We start from the raw sequence: 20,844 nt of genomic DNA on the forward strand, positions 1-20,844 counted from the left end.
CAGTAATCTGGTTGTGATGGCTTGTTTTAGCCTGGAGGGAGAAGTTTTTGAAGCTATATGACCTCAGAGGTGTTTATTCACAGTCACAATAGATTTCCTTCATGGCCCAGAGGATATTTAAAACAAGACTGTCTGTGAAAATGCATACAAATGTTTAGAAATGTTTCCAAATGTACAGTGTGGTTGAAGTGCCTTGCCTATGTACATCATTGTCATAGAATCATAGAAGAATTTGGGTTGGAAGGGACCTTTAAAGGGCACCTAGTGCAGTGAGCAGGGACATTTTTAACTAGATCAGGTTGTTCAGAGCCCCATCCAACCTAACTTTGAATGCTTCCAGTGATGGGAACCTGTACCTTGCCATCCTCATCTTCAAATATTTCTTCCCTAAATCTAGTCTGAGACTCCCCTCTTTTAGTTTAAAGCCATTTCCCCTTGTCCTATTACAACAATCCTACAAGATTTGTCCCTATTTTTCCTATAGACCCTGTTTAAGCACTGAAAGGCCACAGTGAGGTCTTCCCAGAGCTTTTTGGGGAGGTTTTTTTGTATTCTATTTAGGAGCTTTACATTTTATTTCCATGTTTTGGGATGTTGGGGGTGGAGAGGGAGGAAGGGAATGTCAGTGTGTGTTATTGTCCATGCTAAATTTTTGCACCTGAGGTCAATGTGTTTGAAAATACCTGCAGACTCCTTTTCCTGCTGAAACCACCTTAGAAATTAGAAACCCTCAGTAATTAGAGGGATTTCCATGATAGGGCTACAGGCCACAGATGAGATGAAACTCAGATCCTTCTGTTTCCAGGAGCAAACATGTCTTAGTTGGGATGGTCACAATACAAAGCAACACACTCCATTTTCAGAAGGCCTCGAACCTGTTTTTATTACAGCATGCATGCTTTTTATGCATTCTTACAAAACTCACAAGTTTACACTTTACTCGTTGGTCACGAGAGACAAAATGCTTATAGGAATAGGCATTTGCAGGTTTCTCTTATTTATCCTCCTTTCTTTCTTGGTTTCTATGTCAATGACCTTGGTAGAAAATTCTTTCAGGGCTGAACATGGATCCTCTTATCCAACTTCTCTCTGGCTCACAGAAGTCACTGTATCTTGGGTTCTCTAGCTGCTCAGAGTGACCTCAAGATGCATTAGAAAGTCTCTTTTCCCAGCCTGGTGGTCGAAGGAGCCAGAGCTCTTCATTTCTCAGTCTCAAGGTTCTCAAGGTTGTTTATTGTTTCTTGCCTATAAAATTCTTTCTCCTGGCCTGCCAAGGTCCACTCAGCAAGATAATCAGAGACACTCTGCCTGCCCCCGGGGTGGTGTTATCTTTTTATACGAAAAACTATGTGTACATTATTTAAAATAACTTCCCAATACCTATCATCTGTGTTAGACAGTGAGCTTCGACTCTAAACCAATCTAAAAGTGCCAACATCACAGCAGAAGATGGAGGCCAAGAAGAAGAAGGAGAAAGGCTGGACATGCTCAGATTCCTCCATCTTGCCCCCTGAAGCCCCATTCTAAAAACCCAAAAAAATCCAATAAATTCACTATCATTCTACTTAAACTTTTGTGGCTTGTAAATCCTCATATAAGGTTGGTAATTTTTTCCATGGGTTACAATCAAAGGCACAGGGGTCTTGGGCTCTGTGCCAAGGTCTCCGAGCCCCCTGACAGGGTCTCACATCCTCCAGGGCAGCCAGAGGAATTTCCTGGGTTCTGACAACCGTAAAACCTCTTACACACACACACACACACACACACACGCCCCCCCACATTTAAAACTCACCAATTTCCTTTCAACTTCACTCCTTGCAGGTGCTCAACCTGTTCCTTGCCTTGCTGCTGAGCTCCTTCAGCGCCGACAACCTCTCGGCCCCGGACGAGGACGGCGAGATGAACAACCTGCAGCTCGCGTTCGCCCGCATCAACAGGGGCCTGCAGTACGCCAAAAAAGCCGCCTGGAACTTCTGCTGCCACGTCCTCAGGCACCCCAAGACCACAGCTGAGAAGAAGGCCATGATGAAACTCGCTGCCCAGAACCCAGGAGCCCTCAACAACTGCGTGAACAGCCACGGCACCACCGAGCTCGGCAAAGACATGGAGAACCACAAGGAGAGCCGTGCTGAGGATGGGGTCAACAAAAATGGAGAGAAACACCCAGCGATTACAGATGATGATTTTATGACCAATCCTGACCTGTCTATTTGTGTTCCTATTGCTGTGGGTGAGTCGGATATCGAGGAGGAGGATGAGGAGCAGAGCACCTTTACGGAAATGGAGCAGGTAGGCAGTTAAAATGTTTGTTAATTTTGGCTTATTAAATGCCCTTTGTTCCCACCCTTGGTCTGGATCCATGGCTAGAGATGCAAATGTCCTATGGCCTAATCCTGCCTTTGATATGCTGCTAACTTCAGAAGAAGTTACAGATGCATATCCAAGAGCAAAATTCAGTTTCCAACAAGAGAAATTTCCTTTCTTTGTATTCTTTGCGCTTGTCTAGATTAATTCTTCTAACCAGAGCAATTAAATCCTTTCTCACACAGCAGACTGGTTCTTTTGCCTTTCAGCTGAATCATGGGAATGCTGCAGAACAAATCTTAGGTTAGTGGAGGATTTTTCACAAAATGGGCACACTGTCTTGGTTTAATTTGTGCAACAAGAATTGAGGGTCAGGTAGTTCTCTTTAAAATACAGTAAGACAGAGGATTATATGACAAGGCACCAGAGAAAGAGAGAAGATGTGTTATCATTTGTTTTCTGACAAGAGAAAGTTACTCGCCTGCTCTTTGGTGTGACATGGCAGATTTCTTTTTTTTTCTCCAGAGGACTCAGTAGTAAAGTCTGAAAAATCCTGTGCAGTTTGAAGTGTTGTATGAAATGAAGAAACATCTTCAGGGGAATGCTTTTCTTTGTCTCCTTCTCCCCCTCTCCCTTTTCTTTATCTCTCAGCTCCACACAGCATATCTCGCTAATGTTTTCCAGAACCTCCAGCCTTGATCCAGCACCTTCTGACACTGGCTGAAACCAGTGGAGTTCAGCAGGCACTGGATCAAAGCTCCTGCTTCAGATCCAGCTGTCAGGAGGGATCCTCCATCTCATGGCTGAGGGGAAGAAAGTTTGAAAACAAAATAGTTGTTAGAGAAGGAAGGACTGTCAGAAAAAAGCTCCAAGGAAGGATTCTGTGTCAGGAGCTGGGCACAAATCAGCTGCTTAAGGTTAATTTCTGCTGCTGTCTTGTGGAAATCTCTTCAGTGTCAGTGCATCACCAAAAAGTCTTTCACAGTGATCATCTCACTGGGGAGTGGAACAGCAAGAGGCCAGAAAACTTAATCACAAGCTCCACTGTCCAAATAGAAACCTAGGTAACAAAAAGACAAGTCTGTAATTTTTGGTGAACACTTTTAGGGTGGGTTTTCTGTGTCTGTTTAGGGACTATTTTATTGAAATGATCTGTGGATCAGTGTGGTAGTATGAATAATATCTAATTTTTCTCTTTGAAGTCCTTCTCTATTCCCCTGCTTGAACGAACAAGCAGAGAACATTTGAAAAGTGAAATAGGAATGCAGTAGATGAAGAAGAGAATTGGGAAAAAAAAAAAGAAGTAAACTTCATTAATTGAGATAAAGAGAGTTTAATAGGAAAGAAAAGAAAGATTTAATAATACTAAGAGTGGAACTAGAATATGCAAAACAAGTGATGCTCCAGGCATTTGCTCACCACTTGCTGACCAATGCCCAGGCAGTTCCCAAGCAGTGGCCCCTGGCCAGCTTTCCCCCCAGTTTATGTACTGAACATTTATTCTCATTCTCAATCCAAAGCATGGCCCTTCCCAGCTACTGGGAAGAAAAGCAACCTTATCCCAGCTTAAACCAGGGCTGTTCCCTAGTATCAGGTGAGCTGTAAATATTTCCTAGTGTATATGTGGATAATAGTGTATAAATATGTTTAATTATGGAATTCTGGGTTTGGTAATTTTTTTTCTTTTTGTTCTTTAAAGATGCCCACACCTTTCTGCTATGTCTGACAGATGGTAACAATCTCCAACACTCTCAGATTTTTTTTCCTTCACACTGAAAGCAAGAGCCTGTTGAAATTTTGAATTCTGGAAGTGTGTGCCTGTGCATGCTCAGGGGTGTGTGTTGCACCACTGTATCATTCCTCTCTCAAGATAAATAGTAACATTCACAATTGCAAGATAAATCCCAGCATAAGGCGTAGAGGGTTTAGGATTTTTATGTCTTCATGTGCTTTAAAAGTGTAGAAATGCAGATTTCTCTTTAGCTGCACTATGTGTGTAAATTAGTGGAAGAAGCAGGTTATCATTGCTGTATACCATAAATGTGGAACTAGAGCTTTAGTAAGATCTATTAGAGTCAGGAGAGAAAGAGCTGATGTAGAAAAAGAGGCATTTCACTGAAATAATATTATGAATAAAAGGTTGATTTGGAAATATTAAGAAAACTCCTAATAGTTTCAATAATATTGAAACCTCATCACATGAAATAGAAACATTGGGGATTCAGAGTGAAACAAAATAGGGGGAAACAGAACCCAGTAGGAGAAGCAAACCAAGATTCTGCTTTCCCACTGTATCTTTTAATGAAATTCTCAACAAACATTAGAGGAACATTGTCACATTACCACAAGATATTTGGATTGCAGTGAAATAATGTGGTTCACTGCTGGCATGTGCATTAAACAGAAGGCATGGAGTTGAGAAATGAATTAATTAGCTTTGTCATTAGTGCTTTCCAGGCTTGGACAAACAGCTGCTGCAGGTCACTGCTGTTCCCCTGTGCAGAGCCCTGATCAATGGTTTGCAGTTTTTATCTGCAGGTCTGAGGGGTCTACTGCAGAAAAGGTCCAAATAAGCAGAGAGTTCATCTACCCAGAAAGCAATTTTAACAAATTCCTAGAGGGGAAAATGTGTGTGTACAAGGCTGTTCCAACTCAAAAACTCAAAATACATTGGCATAATAAATAAACAAAAATAGGAAGAAGCTTAACAGCAGAAATTATAATTGTGTGATGAGCTTTGCATTTGCTTTTCTGCAAAACCCTAATAAATTTGCACAGCTGTAAATATCTCCAAAAGGAGCAGAGCCATGAGAAAGCAGATGCCAACAAATTGAAAGATCTGTCATTTTTACTGATGCCCATTCTAAAGATGTATGATCTCTGGACTCAGAGGAAAACTCTCTCAATCAACATGTGGGTTACTGCAGGAGAAATTATTGTATTTGAAGGCTGATATGAAATCCCAATTCCCTGGATACTGAGTTGTGGGACATTGCAGTGGGCTGACCCTTTAACCAAGGACATCCCTGTAGGACTGGGGGGAATAAATTTCCTCACTCACAGCCAGAAACTTTAATCCTGCAGGCCCCAGCTCCATGGGTGTCCTTACCTCCTCCCCTCCAGGATGTCCAGGATAACCAGATTAGAGCTCCCAAAGGAAGAACAACATGAACAAGAGCAAAATTTACATGATTGCACTGAGAGGGCACAATTAGGGTGAAGTATCATTTTGTGCAGAGGGCATCACGTAGAAACCAAACAAGAAATACCAAGGGTATGCTAAACATTCAAATCTATTCCAACTTTCCCCTAATTACAATCCATATTTTTACATATTTCAATATTTTAGTATGTACAAAGGGAATGTGTATGTACATTTACTTCTGAGGAGCAGACAAAGTACCCTGCTTCCCTTTAAAGTTGTTGGCTGACCTGGAATTGAGCAGCCCTTTGGCAGCACTGCCAGAATGTGTTTTCCTCCTCCTGCAAGTGGATTTTGGTGCAGGAGCATGGAAGAGGAGGTGACAGGAGATGCATAAAAAGGGATAACGTGGATGAATGCCTTTGCAGTGCACAGCTAGTAAACCTACACAACTCTTACACACCCTTTACACATTCTCTGTCAGTTGAAGATGCCAGCCCAGATATCCTGTGCTTCCATCAGTCTGTATTGTCCAGTCTAAAAGACTTATCCAATCTAAAAGACTTGTCCAGTCTAAAGGAGAGAGGCTAAAGGGATGCTGGTTTTGGGCAGAACCACGAAGTCATTGATCTCAATAACTTTGAGACTGGTGATGCCCCCTAACTTTGGGTGTTTTAGGGTGAGGATCATCTCAGCTTACAGCTCCTGTACCAGAAAGGGTACTTCCCAGGTTCTTCCCAGAAAGTCACAAAACTACTCTAAAATAAGCCATTGTGGCTATGAGAAATGGGCCCCAGAGCATTGCACACAGCAGCTTGAAATTTCAGATGATGAGAAAACTTTCTGTGACTGCACATTTTCCTCTGAGTAATGGAAATGTCTAAGTTTAAATTTCAGCTGCCATTTCTATTATCAAAGCTTGCACTGGCAGCAGCCATGCTCCTGAAAGCTGCCAATTTGTGGCACTGTCATTGAGAGAGTTTTGAAGGAGTGAGCCCACCTGATGGCTCCCAAATCTCCTTTGATTACTGAGATGCAAGTGAGATGCTCTGCCAGATCACAGAGCCAGGGTACCTGTACCTGTAGCACACACATCCCACAGTGAAAGAATCCAAAAGGAAAACAGAACAATGAAAGTCAGCACAGGCACAAGAAATGGGGAGTGAGGCTGAGAAAGAGCTGCCTTGAGCTAAATTAATTTGTCACTGCTGTGTGATATGTGTGCTGCTGCTGGTCACTGCAGCATTTTAGTTGTTTCTTTATCTAACCCCTTCTCCTTGACCTGTTTATAGTGCTGGGGAAGTCTCTCCCTCTCAGTCCTCAAGATTCCTTAAGGATTTAATGATTTTTAGCCTCATAATGAGAAAAAAAGAATAACTCTCTTTCAATTTTTCCCTGTCTTTGACATATAAAATATGGGCTTTCCCAGCAGGAAAGCAGCTCCCAAGAGCTCAGCAGGACCAGAGTAATGTACAGGCTGCATCTTCTCGAGGTTCTTTTGGGTTCTCATTTTGTCTGCCTAGATGATTAAAATGTGGAAGTTACCATCTTGGGCCTCCACAGAGTGCCTTGTAATTACTTTATGACCATTTTTCATATGTGGCACCACCTTTCAGTGCCCTGAAGAAGAAAGAAATAGATTATGGGGACAGCAAGGTGATGAGATAATTAAGTGGATACAGTCCAGTCCAACTAATGCAATGGATTCTACAACAACTTACCTGCAATTTAGCTACATTGAAGGTTTCAGACATCAGAGGGGTTTGTACCATTTACATTAGCTATCTAAGTGAAAAGCTTTTATCTTCAAAAACTTCTGCTTTAGTTTTGCTTCCCTTTCAAGTGGCCCAGAGTTGTAGCCCAGAACAGTGTGTGCCTTTTTCACAGTGACATCACTTTTTGGTTCAGAGGAATCCTGTGATAAATGGACCTAAAGGAGGTTCCAGATGAGTAATGCTGGGTGTCCTAAATCAGCCCCCAAAATACAACATCCTGCACTTACAGTTAACTCTATTTTGTACCTATTACCACAGTCTCAGTGAGGTTCAGGTTTTTGGGCTTACTCTCTGGAACCTTCTGTTCATCCATGAGTTCCTACAGCCAGGAAATTTTAGTAGTGCCACCTAAAGAAAGGGCTCTACTCTTTCCTTCTCATTTGAGTCAGTCCATCAGGGTTGTTACATCTTTCTGCCCTTCCTTAAATTGAGTTACTACACATGTTGCCTTACTCAAATCTCTTGTTAATGGCCACCCAGCATGCCACTGAAGAGAAAACCTTTTGTATTTGTTGGGTCCCCAGACAAAGGAAGGAATAATGAATCTGACTCCATGTTCTCAGAAGGTTAATTTATTAATTTATGATACTAAATTATATTAAAGAATACAGAAAGGATACTTAGGGAAGGCTAAAAAGATAATAATGAAAACTCCTGACTCCTTCCAGAGTCCCAACACAGCTTGGCCCTGATTGGCCAATGAGTGAAAACAACTCCCAGCAGAATCCAATGAAACAATCACCTGTGGGTAAACAATCTCCAAACACATTCCACATGAGCAAAACACAGGAGAAGCAAATGAGATAAGAATTTGTTTTCCTTTTTCTCTGAGGTTTTTCAGCTTCCCAGGAGAAATATCAGAACCCAGGACATCCCTCTGGCTGTCCTGGATGGCTCCAGCCCCTGCCAGGGGGCTCAGAGACCTTGGTACAGAGCCCAAGACCCCTGTGCCTTTGATTGTAACCCATGGAAAAAATTACCAACCTTATATGAGGATTTACAAGCCACAAAAGTTTAAGTAGAATGATAGTTAGTTTGTTACAAGATAGAAAAGTAGAATTTTGAGTTTTTAGAATGGGGGCTTGGGGTCCCAAGATGGAGGAATTTGGGCATGCCTTGTCCTTCTTTCTCCTTCTTCCTAGCCTCCATCTTCTGGGTGATGGTGGCACTTTTGGATTGGTTTAGGGTAGAGACAAACTGTCTAACATAGGTTATAGGTATAGGGAAATTGTAAATAATGTACATGTAGTTTTTAGTGTAAAAAGATAATACCACCTCTGAGTTGGGCAGTGTGCATGTGTCTGACCTGCTGGACAGACCTCGGCAGGCCAGGGAAAGAATGTTATAGATAACAGCAAATAAACAACCTTGAGAACCAGAACAGAAGAATCCTGAGTCCTGCTCTGGTTGCTGGGCTAGGAAAAGAGACTCTGACACATCTTAGGGTCATCCTGAGATAGAAAAATCCTGGGTGAAGGGATTTTTCAGAAAATGTGAATGCCACAACAACCCCACACTGCAGTGGCTAGTGGCTCTGTTGCTCGTGGCCACATCTCACATTGAGCCCCTCTGCAGTGACAGAACCCGCCTGGACACCAATTTTCCACAGAGATCACACCTTTGTGCCTTCACTGCCGAGCCAGCAGCACTGGCCTGCTTGTCTCCAGAAGATGCCATTATTGATTTGTTCCAAGGCAGTGGCTAATTGGGTCACACACAAAGTGCTGCCTGCCTGCTGCTGGGACCCAGCGCTGCCCAGCCCAGCCTGGGCTCCAGGCACGCACACCCCTGAGCCCTGGCTGGGCTTGCTGGGCTCCAGAGTCCCCCCACAGCCACTTTGTGCCATCCCGAGGAGGAATGGCCCATTCTCCTGCCTCAGGATCACCCCTGGCAACAGGAATCCTGAAACTGCAGAAAGTTGCTGCTGTGTCTCCTGGGGCTCACCTTTTCCTGACCTGGCAGGGAATATTGCCTGCAGGACTGTGTTTTTCATTGCCTCTCAGGCTTTGCAGCTCCACTTCTCAGTGAGATTTTCCTAGACCACTCTGGGACTGCAGCAGCTCTATTGTCATTTTTGGGATATTTGGAACTAGATCTGCACAGAGGACCCAAGGGCTGGTCAGTACCTGGATTTTGCACACTGGATGGGTATTGTTTGCTCCAGAGCACACTTTGCTCTCTCAGTCATACGTTATTTTTTCTCAGTTGACAGTTCCCCCTCCTTGTATAGCCTGGTCTGGACTTCACCAAACACATTTCTCAGGGAGAACAGGTTTCCAGCTTGTCTCAGTTTGGAAAGACAGGAGTCTGCTAAGGAAGGCAGGAGCCTCCCCTGAAATGGAGAATGTAAACTCTCCCCACCCCTCCAAATTGCTATAAATTTTAAATTAAGGAGCTCTCAGGCAAAAAATATGGGAGCAGGAAATAACAGTTCTTTAATAGGGAAGAAAATAAAAGGATAAAATAAACAATGCAGTACACATGAACAACCCTGACAGAGTCAGAACCCAGCCTGACACCCTGTGGGTCAGGGTGCTGGCAGCAGAACCATTGGAATTGTGGCTCAGCCCTCCTGCAGTGTCAGGGGTGGCTCTGCTGGAGCAGGGATCCTGTAGAAAGGTGCAGTCTCTTCCTCTGAAGATCCAGGGGAAGAAGAGGCAGCTGCTGCTCCTCTGGGGAATCCAGTGGAGAAGCTGTGCTGGTGTTCCAGAATCTCCAGATTATATCTGGGTAGGAATGTTTGGCTCCTCCCTCTGGGCTCATATCTCCCAATGGGATGCTGGAGTTCTTATCAGCCATGCAGTGACATTCAATGGCTGTTATCAGCAGGTGTCCCCTCCTGAGGGAGGAGTGACTGTGATCACTCAGAGAGAGATAAGGAAACTGCCCACTTGACAAAAGATAATCTGCCATACAGATGGTGATAGAATACATCTTGCCTTGCAACCTGGAACACAGCTGTAGATGAGTAACTGCCCCTGACACATCAAAGATAGAGCTGGCTGCCCTCGGTCTCTATTCCATTGGTGCAGCCTCTACACTGCCCTGACATGGATCAAAACCCCAAGCTTTTATTCTCTTCTTCCCCTTATATATTTCAGAATTACTAACTCATTTCATTTGACAAGTTGAAAATGTTCCTGATGGCTTTTCTTACAAGTTTCTACCAGTAAGAGATTCATAATTTTGAGGTCAGAAAGGACCATTAAATTTTGATGGTTTTGCTTTCTCATACCACTGAGTCAAGGACTACAGCTAATTTCTGCAGGGAACCTGTAAGTTTATTTTAGCTATGATGCATCATTTGTAAGATGAGAAAAAAAAAAAAAAAAGAAATTTCTCAGGTAATAGAAAGTTCACCATCTGCATGTGGACCCACATCTGTTTCCTTTGTACACAGTGGAAATTTTATTGTACAATTCCTCTTCATTACAAACCTGCTTCTAAACCTGAAGGGATTCTGTAAAAGTCAACAGAATTATTCCAGGTTGATGCAAGTGTAGCTGAAATTATTGGAAATTTCTATAAAAATGCCAGTGCACAAAGATTTTGTTATAGAATTGTTTGTGACAATATCTTATGCTCCTAATAATTCTAACACCTATAAATCAGAGATACCATGAAGCCATGTGTTTATTTGACAGGGTACATTAATTTCAGCCTTTTACTGCAGGAAATATACTTTGCTGTCAGGAACCCTAATGCCCTTTTCAAATAGTATTTATTTTCTGTCTGTTTGCAGTTCCAGTCTGTGGGACACGTTCTCCCTGAGTGTAACTAGATAAAATACCATTAAATCCTGCTGATGACTCCCCAGTTCTCACTGGGAGGAGAGTGAGCCCACGTGTGTACATGCATGCTGCACACAATAAATCTTACAGCATCCTTCTTGTCACCTTTATTTGGGCCAATATTTTTCTGATCATTAAGTAAGATAACAGGGGGATTTCATTATTATTCTGTACGTAGTTTGCCTGGATTTATCACTTTTTAAGCCGTATCTTTTGCTTCGTGTTTCTTGAAAACTGTGTAGAGCTCAATTATTGGCTAATTATTTTTGGCAATAAAAGAGAACATTTCTGGATTTATTGTCTTCAGAAGAATAGCAGCCAAGGCATTAAAAAAAGAAAACAGGACTGTAAATCCCAGCAGCAGATTTTAAGCACCTATGTCCTCATCTGGGATTCTACACGTAGGAAGGTGTTTGTGTTTATTTTGTGGCAGTAGAGTGGGGCAGAAACTCCCGTGTCAGATCTCTGCTGACGTGAGTGGAGCACTCACACCACAAACAGAGGTTTTAGGGTGCTTATTCAGGTCTCAGTGCCAGGCAAACATATTTTTCCGCAGCAAAGCGCCTAAGGTGCAGGAAATACAGGGAGCTGATGGAGGAGAGGAAGAAAGGAGAGGGGGGAAAGCCAGGCTGGCATTGAAAGAGCCTATATCAGGCACAGCAGAGTTGACAACATGCGTTTGGACAAGTGCCCGGCCCCGGGACTGCGCGTCAGTCAGTCACAGCTTGCTGGATGCCATTTCCCAGGATCCATGTCCCTCCCCGGAGCAAAAGGCTGACCAGAAATGAGCATTTCTCACTGTTCCTCCCTTGGATAAAGAAAATGCTGACATTTAGCATTTTGGACAAAAAGAGCAGCAGCCAGTTCCCCAACAGCTCCAGTGCCATGTGAGGCAGTGTGTGCGTGTGTTGGAGGGGTAAAACTGCTCCCATTAATTACACCCCAAAATAACACTTCAAATAATTATTGTTTTGTTGCTGTTGCCTGTAATAATATGAAACTTTCTTAATGATCAAAATATTAACATCTTAATTGGGTGAAAGGTTCTGGGTTATTTCAGGCACTCACACTGACTGCAATCCAAGGCAAATTTCCAAAATTTAAACTTCCATCAGAGAAGCCCATTAGTTTGAGTTTTTCATATTATACTGTGGAGAAATCCCAATTACCGAAAGAAACATAAAGTAGATTGTGATTAAACTTCAAAATGCAATTTAGCAGAAGGTATTAGCTTGAACTCTGAACAATGAACACTTATGAAACGCTTTCACTGCCTATTTAAGCCTATTGAATTGATAACAGTATAAATTAACTTTGGCAGTCCATCTTTTTGCCAAGTTCTTCCTCTCAGACAAGTTTTAAGAGTCGACCCTTGGAATAATGAATTTCTGTTTTATTATGGGCAGTGTGTTGCTCAGTGTGGTAAAAGATCTAGGGCCAGGAAGACAGAAGCCATTAGAAAAAAATGTGCCTTGCTCCTCTGCAGCCAGAGTTCAAAGGCTTAAAATTTTCTGGATTAATCCAAGAAGGAACAGTGCTGAACTGCTGCTTCTAAGGGATGACATTTTGCAAAACATCCAACGCTCATGCAGAGACCAGCAGTTAGTGGCTGTGATGAGGTTTGTCTGGCAAAGTTTGGCAAAGTTTTAGCTCCCCTTTATTCAAAGTAGAAGAAAACACCAGGTCAGGCTGGTTCCAGAGGAGGTTTTGCTGTTAACATGCTCTGCTGAGCAGCTGTGGTTCCTGGCCAGCCCTAGCCTTGGACATCCTGAATTGCAATGGCCAGATAATTTTATCTAGCTAAGTACTCTCAGGTGTGTTATTTTTCTGGAGCAGGTACTGGAGTTTTCTTACAAATACCCTGTGACTTTTTGGGGAAAAATGTGTTTCTTACGTCAAACAGGAGGAAAATACCTGTGTTTTACTTACATAGATGTAACTTCAGACTTCCATGCCCTTAACTCTGACAGGTGACAGCACACACAAAAATCACCTGGCACCTACAGACATCCAGGTTGAGGGTATCATCTGCCCAGGGGCTGGGCAACAAATTCTGCTCTTTCTGAACTCAGAGATTATTGCATTTAACCTGTTTTGCCCACGTGGCTCTTATGCATGTGTTAGTAGTGATTTGGATTTCTGTTAAGTGTGGTTCCTATAAAGGCTGAGTCATCAACAAAGTGAAAAAAATTGCATATGGATTCACAGAGCAAATGTGAGCAGCACCTTCTAATTCTACTAGAGTAGTAGGTTTTACTACTCCCTTTGCACCATTTTGTTTCTGGCTTTTGCATAGATGAATGACAGGAGCAATGACAGGGAGGGCTGGATAAATGCTGCAAAACAGAACAAAATCAGTGTCCTAAGCTGTGGTGTCTGGCTGCTCCTGCTGAAATGGAATGATGGACCAAGTGGCATAGGATGGAGAGGGGGCATCACCAGTCTCAAATAATCAGGTTTAGACTTTCCTGGCTTTATCCCCTCTATGAGAAATTTGCAGGTCTTAAATGATACATGTGTGTGTCAGCCTTAAGGTAGGACTTGACACACTTTACATTGGTATTGCAAATGTTGTAGTCTGCCAATAAAATGCTCTTAGAAATGAACACAGTGTAGCACAAGTCCTTTTTGTGTCTCAGCTGTAATCCTTGTGCTGTGGTGTGGTATTGCTCCAGGTTTTCCTGTGATTTCCCATTAAACTGAGTAGTGGTAACTCTGCATTACAGAAGCAAATCTTCAAAGCAGGTTAGAGAGATTCTTAAATGTGCACATTTAAAAGTGACAGCTGCTCTCCAGCCTTCTTTTATTCCTAGCAGAATAAGTGATACTAATCTTCCCCTTCTCACATTATGGAAGTAAGGAAATTTTCCTGATATATTTGGTGATCTTCATGCAGAAAGATAAATGCACTGATTTTGTTGGTGCTACAAGGATTTACATTTATTTGTGAAAGAGAAGAACCAGGATCATAAATGATCTGTTCTGGTAATAAGCACCAACGATTCGTTTCTCCGGTTTGTGGTTATTTATTTCTCTCCCATTTCAGCTCAGATTTTTCAAGGCTTTTCAGAAAGACTGAATTCAGCATATCTGAGAGTTGTCAGCTCTGCAGACTGCAGCCTCCTGTTTACTTTACACACAGAACAAGTGCCACCAAGGCAGTAATGCAAGCTCACCGTCTTTCAGCACCTCTGCAATCTGCTTGCTTCTCCACTTATGTGGAGGTAGTACATAAACAGTTCCGTTTTCACCATCATTTACTTGTTGGCTCCTTTGCAGAGGAAGGGTGCCAGTTACTAGATGCAAACTGTTGCTGAGAAAGGGTGCCAATTGCCACCAGGCACAGGAATTTTGTGAAATCCATAGTTGTCTGCAAGGAGAAACACAAACATCAACAACCACTTCACAGAGTAAACAGCCCTCGTGTAAAATCCCTGTCACACTGCTGAAGAGGGTTTACTACACATGAAAGGCTCTGCAGACTACCCTTATGGTATCCAAAATTTGGTTATAGGAAATTTTGCAGGTTAAAATGTGTTGTTATCTGTTAAAGGAGCTGGATTTCTTGAGGAGACTCAATGTCATAGCATCACTCATTAATGAATGGCTAAAGCAGAGATTCTTCTGCTGTCAGAATCCTGCTGCTCCTCTGGTGGGCAACATCCCAAAGTAAAGGGGATCCCCTGGCATGGCCCAGTGTGTGCAGGCATGTGTGTGGGGGAGCAGGACAAGCCTCAACTCCTGAGTCTGTACCTGGAAATGTCCTGACCAGCCCCTTCCTGGAATGTGATTGCAGAATTCAGACACCCCTGAATTCCTATTAGTGTCTCAAATGTGGGCTTCAAAGAGGCAGCTGGATGCATGAGTATGGTGGGGGTGGAGAACATACATGGCATCAAAGCTTCCCAATGGATTGTGACTTGAATAAAAGGCAGCTGGCATTTGCACTGTCTCACCAGAGAAAGGGAAAACCTTTTCATAAAATAGTAAAATAATTTGCTTCATCCATCCACATCATTTTTGCTCACTGGCTCTGCAGTACCAATGGCAAGGGAGGAGGGCCCCAGAGCCAATTCCCATTTCTTTCCTCCCCACCTGCTTGGGACAGGAAGCTTCCTGCTATCAAAGGATTTGCACATCTTTCTCACAACAGCCACAGCCAGAGAATCAGGGAACAAATGTCACAAGATAGGGTCATGATCTAGGGAGTGAGAGAAGCATCAGGAGAACCCATTTGAACCGATCACCACCCGAAAGGCAGGTCCTGGGATCCTCTTTCTAAATTTGTTTGCACAGAATGGAAAAAATGATATTTCCATGGGGAAGGAATAAAGTGAATCCACGTTGATGACAGGTATTTGCCTTGTTTTGCCAGCAGCAAGTCCTCTTTCCAGAGGAGTGGCATTTGCACTAATCCCCCTTTGAGCCTGGAACAATTAGCCGATCTGTGCTTTTCAGAGACACGACACAGTGTGGAGCCTTTGCATTTATTTGTGTCAGCAAACAACTATGTGGGTCCGTGCACCAGCACTCTTGAGATGTCACCCAGATTATGCCCTGTTTCCAATCTGGTAGCTGTTTTCCTGGTGCTGCAACTTGGCTGCAGTGTGAGAGGGGACAGCACTGTCCACCCCCCTCCATGTGCTAATCACTGGCATGGTGTTGGCACATCACCTCTTTTTAGGGCCCATGTCAGAGCAGAGGTCAGCAAACTTTTGGTTCATGCTGAGGTCAGTCCTGGGCTCCCCAACCCTCCCTTTGCATGCACAAAGTTTTAGTACTATCCAATGTTTTTACTTTACAAATGAAGAAGGCGACTGAATTGATAAATATTAACATAATGCGTATTGCCTTGGCAACGTGGCACTTGATACAAAAATTAAACATAAATTATGTAAACCACCCACGGTGGGAAGCTGTACAGGAGATAGACCTGCTGCCGTTGCCACCAGAAGAACAAATCATCTGGAATAAGGACAAAAGCAAACAGCCTGAAGTTAAACAACATAAACCAAATGCACCTTTCCCCAGACAGGTCTCTGCTGATTTTCAGGTGCTGTGTGCTGGAAGTGAGACTGTCACATCTCAAGAGAATGGTTCACCAGGGCTGTCATTGGTTGCTTGCAAAAACTCAGTTGATTCCCTAACACTCCTTTTGGGATCAGCCTGCACAACCATATTCTTTGGAACAGTCTATTTCTCTTTCTCATTTCCTCCCAGCTTATAAATTTAGAGGACAAGCCTGAAAACCCACGTTGATGAACCAAATCGTTGTCTGAGCACATGTGTGTGATGCCCCCATTGAATATTTTGCCAGGATATATTAATCAGTTTTAATTAACATTAATTAACTCATTGGACACTTGGTGCAAGTGTGATTTCTGGGGAGAAGCCAGGACCACATTTCCTGGAGTTGAGTCTCTATGAAAGCGTTGCTAAGTCTTGGTACCACACAGAGGGATTAGCAAATAGAGAATTGGTGTAAGTTTGGCATTTGACTCTAGCTTAACACAATAATTTGCTTAACAATTAGAATATTCATCAGATCAGCTGAGTTACAGGGTCTGTCCTCTTACAGTGCACAGTTTCTAGTGAATCTGAGTGCACAACCTTTCTGCATAAATGAACTTGAGACGTCACCTCAGATTGCGTTGCACTTTCAGCATGAAACAATTGTTTCTGTTGTTCCAGTGCTATAACCAATATCATGCCATTAAGATTACTTGGTACTAAGTTGTATGCACATTGCATTAAAAAAAAAAAAAAGACATTTTATGGCTGAGTGCCTTAGTTGTGTATACTGTGCCTTCCACATTGGCTTCTCTGCTGTATATTAAAATATTTCCAAAGATAAGGACTGCTTAAAAGCCTTAAAAAGTGTAACTTTTTGTCAGAGACATACCTGTACCTCTGTGGTTATTGGCCTATGAAGATCAGTGCTAATGTGTGACTAGAAATTGTATGTAGTACCTTCCTATGCAGAGGGTATAGGTTTGGACATGCATAATTTGATTTATTAAAATTGGAACATATTTTAGACCACGTGCCCTCTGAAGCAGGAAACAAGTAATTTGATTTTAAATTAATTTCCCAGAAACACACAACAACATTTGAAAAGACTGCTACAAACCTGACAGTCCAAAAGTATTTATACAGAGAGCAATTTGCTTAACCAACAGTTTCCTTTGTGTCATTTGGTCTTTCAGATAGTTACATTTGGAATAAAGTGTTTTTCTGCTCCAGGTACCTCTTGAGGGACTTCCTGTGGTGATGTGGCTTTAAAACTGAGGCAGGTAGTCTGGGGCTCCCTGGGGAAGGGAAATTTGCTTAATACCTGAATAACACTGAATGTCAGTCAAGTCGAGGGAAAGGAGAAAAAAAAAGCTGGACAAGTGAAAGATAAATAGGTTTAAATAATTACTGTTGAAATCTGGTTATGCTTGTAATTTTTTTCTCAGCATGGAAGTCCCTCTGTAAGCAATTCAGCACAGCCCTTTGAATCCTGCTGGAGTTTTATTAATATTTCAGTAGCTGCGTTAGTAATGGCACCAACAGTGGTAGTGCTGTGATGAGCTGTGGAGTTTTCAGTGAAATCCCTGCCTTAGGTGGATCAATAAAGCCACACAAACAGAGCACCTGGGCCTCCAGAGGGAGGGACCAACCCTGCAAACGCCCTTTCCTCTGCCATTAGTCCTGGGAGAACTTCTAGAGAGCTCAGCAGCAATAATCACCACCCCAGGAAGAAGCGGCTGGATTTAATGGCACCACGCATAGGAGCGAGCACAAGGTCTACTCAAATGTGTTTACTGAGAGAAAAAAATTATTGCTGTGCTTCCAGAGTCCATCCCCTTTCACGGAAGTGCTTCAGAGTGTGCTCTCCTTTCAGCTTGTGGTTGAGCCCCCTGTGCTTCAGTGGGTGCAAAGTGGCCTTAAGTGTTTTGCTGAATAGGAGCCTCATACATTTGCGTGTTTACCTGCAGCTTTTCCATATCTATTTTCAGATATCTTTTATCTTTTCCAGTGAACTTTGCATTTTCTTCCCCTGCAATGTGTGTCTTCTCTGAGTGTGGGGATTTTTCACTGTTTCAAGTAGACTCATAGAACAATGTTGGGTTTTGCCCTTGTGCCTTTCTCCAGCTTTTACATTGCCACCAGTTGATTGTGAATTTTCAGAGTACACTTATTGGTTATTTGACAGCCACCTCTCTCTGCACCTCAGGTCACTGGAGGAAGTTTGTGTCTCAAAACCAGGCTCAAAATGGAGATGGCAAGGGAATTTTCTTCCACCTCAGCAACAAAAGCTCAGAAAAAAAGTTGGCCTATTTGTATGTCCATTTTCCACAGCCAGATATCTTGGCATATCCAAGTTCATGAAGCTCAAAATTTGCAACATAGACTTGTGTAATCTCATTTCTTGCCATTTTCTTTAAGATGTAGTCCCCTGACGAGAATAGCCCAGGCTGTTTTCTCTTCTAGCTGGAGAGTTCTCCTTAAGAAATAAGCATGTTATCAAAGAGAAAGAAAATAAACCCATCTAGGATTATTTCCAGCAGGAAAAGCAGCTGCAGCTGAGGGGGCAGCGATGCCAAAGCCCAGGCGTCCGGAGTCAGAACTCTGAGATTTATGAAGAGTTAAGTGAGTTGCACGTGGATAAGCAGTTGAAGGCTGAGCCACCACCTCCAGTAGGGCAAAAAGAGGTAACACGAACAACTTTCCTACCTGATACTGCATGAAATTCATTGCACCAGCTCCGTAGTGCATGCCACTGGTTTATGGGGGGTTTATGGCTTGTAAAAATACATGTTTGTCAAGGGGTAGGAAAGCAATAGTGTGTAATAGGTATTACAGTCTTAGTAAAGAAGAGAGAGGATTTTGTCGTTATAAAAATAATTGGAAAGCTTGGAAAACGTGCATTATAAATTAAGATGGAATTGTAAGAGGCTTTTGGGAAAAAAAAAAAAAAAACAAACCACAAAATCATTTATAATGTTACTGTCTCATTTTAGGAGAAAATATGTGTGTGATTTCCCACTGAAAAGCAGCTCTAGGAATGGCATCTGCTGACTTGGCAGACCTGAATGTTGAGTTCACTGGAGGGCATCTGCTCTCTGTCACAGATTAACATTTCTTTTCCTGTTAACACACACCCAAGAAAGGTGCTGCAATTTAAGTAGCTGATGTGAAGGTACTAACTAAAGAGCAAGCCTTGGTATTATTTAGTTGATTTGGCCAAAGTGCAGCTCATTAATTGTTTCTTGATGGATACACATTGACATTTATTTTCAAGTTGTATGAGGATGTTGTCCTTATAACCATAAATATCAAAAATAATGTGTTTGTACTGTACACTGAGTGACTCCAGGCTGTGTAATTGCCTGTATTATCCTTGCTGACTTGTTGGGGGTTCTTCCCCTTCAGATTTAGTATTTTATTGATATAACTTTGCCTTTATTATTAGAGAGTGATGGATTCCTCTCTTTGAAATCAGGAAATGGAGGTTTGGAATGTCCTGGGAGCTTGGAGAACCCCACAGCTGCTTGAGATTGGATACAGGGTTTGTTGTGTGGGACAAAAATTGATGAGAAGGAAAGGATGGCACAGCACTCACACCCATCACACCTTTCCCAGTTCTGCTGTAAAACTGCTGGCAAGTTTGTGCCCAGCAGGAGCAATCCCATGGAGAAATCTGGACAGGACAACAGGAAACAGACCCATCCCAGAGCCAGAGCTCCCTTTCTCCAAGCCTGCTGATTCATGTTGTCATATGGGTGGAATTTACTGAACTAAATGTAGACAATCTGCATCTGGACTTGCCATCTGAGGCCTCTGTTTAGACAATGTAGGCAGGTAAATGTGTCTCCAGCTGAAATCAGCATTTACATTAGGTCAGATCTCATAAAAGTGCCCATTTCTCTCCATTAACTATAAAGGGAGCACTTAGGTTGCACATTTAGGTGAGATAAATTCCACTCACAGGAACCAGAAATCCTCCAGCCGTGAAGCATTTCTTTAAAGGGCGATCCTTGCCAGAGTACATCTTGGCATATTCATATTCAGAAAGAAAACATCCTGAATTTAGAGGAAGGAGACTCAAATATTTGATATCCTGGTCTCAGGGAAAAAAAAAATAGTATGTATATTTAGCAAAGAAATACAAACAATGTAAAGAAGCATTATAACTAGGAGGAATTAGAAGACCACGTCAGGCATTTTTCTCTCAGGGGATTAGGTATCCTTCATGTTTAAATATCTTCAAGACAAATGGACCCTGTGATCCTAACCAGGGAGGCCAGAAAACTATGTCCTTTTTTAGTGCTATAACAAAATGTCATGATAAGTCAGGAACATTCTAGCCTCGATATATTCAGCAACATCGTGATAAAGAAATAATCCCCATTTCCTCCCTCAGCTTTCAAAGGATCCTGAGACACAAATGCCACCTCTCTATAGCAGAGTATAATTGACTCTATTTGCAGCTGCTTAGAGAGAGGTGGAGGAACATGGCAATAATCCAGGGATGGCTTGAAATCGAGCGGAAGTTCACGCGAGGCTATGAATGCCAACACAAAAGAGCCAAGCCCAAAGGATGCTATTTTGGAAGGTCTCGTGTGGACACCACATACCCACGGTGCCCCTGTGCAGAAGCAAGCTTGCTGCCAGCACGCCAGGACACGCTCGTCACATTTTTTGATGAATGTCCCAAGAAGTTGCAAGTGGCCAAATAAAGCCAACAACTGCAAGGGAGTGACAGATTTGGTATGGCCAAGAGGCAGGGCTTCCAGTGATTGTCAGCAACAGGAAACGCTGGATGTGTTCCGAGTAAAACTCTGTG

General features: G+C 42.7%; 1 protein-coding gene across 4 annotated transcripts in view; it reads left to right on the forward strand.

Annotated features, from left to right (window-relative positions):
* LOC129118645 (sodium channel protein type 5 subunit alpha-like) overlaps positions 1-20,844 on the forward strand; it is a 218,246-nt gene that overhangs the window by 139,325 nt on the left and 58,077 nt on the right. For 3 of the 4 annotated variants that reach the window (XM_077188165.1, XM_077188117.1, XM_077188254.1), the window contains 2 exons: positions 1,822-2,289; positions 18,563-18,709. In XM_077188165.1, the coding sequence (XP_077044280.1) occupies positions 1,822-2,289; positions 18,563-18,709 (615 nt within the window). The remainder of the gene's footprint in view (positions 1-1,821; positions 2,290-18,562; positions 18,710-20,844) is intronic. The other variant, XM_077188218.1, reaches the window with a different exon arrangement.

This window comes from Agelaius phoeniceus, chromosome 1 (assembly GCF_051311805.1).
Source record: "Agelaius phoeniceus isolate bAgePho1 chromosome 1, bAgePho1.hap1, whole genome shotgun sequence".
Classification (NCBI taxonomy): Eukaryota; Metazoa; Chordata; class Aves; order Passeriformes; family Icteridae; genus Agelaius; species Agelaius phoeniceus.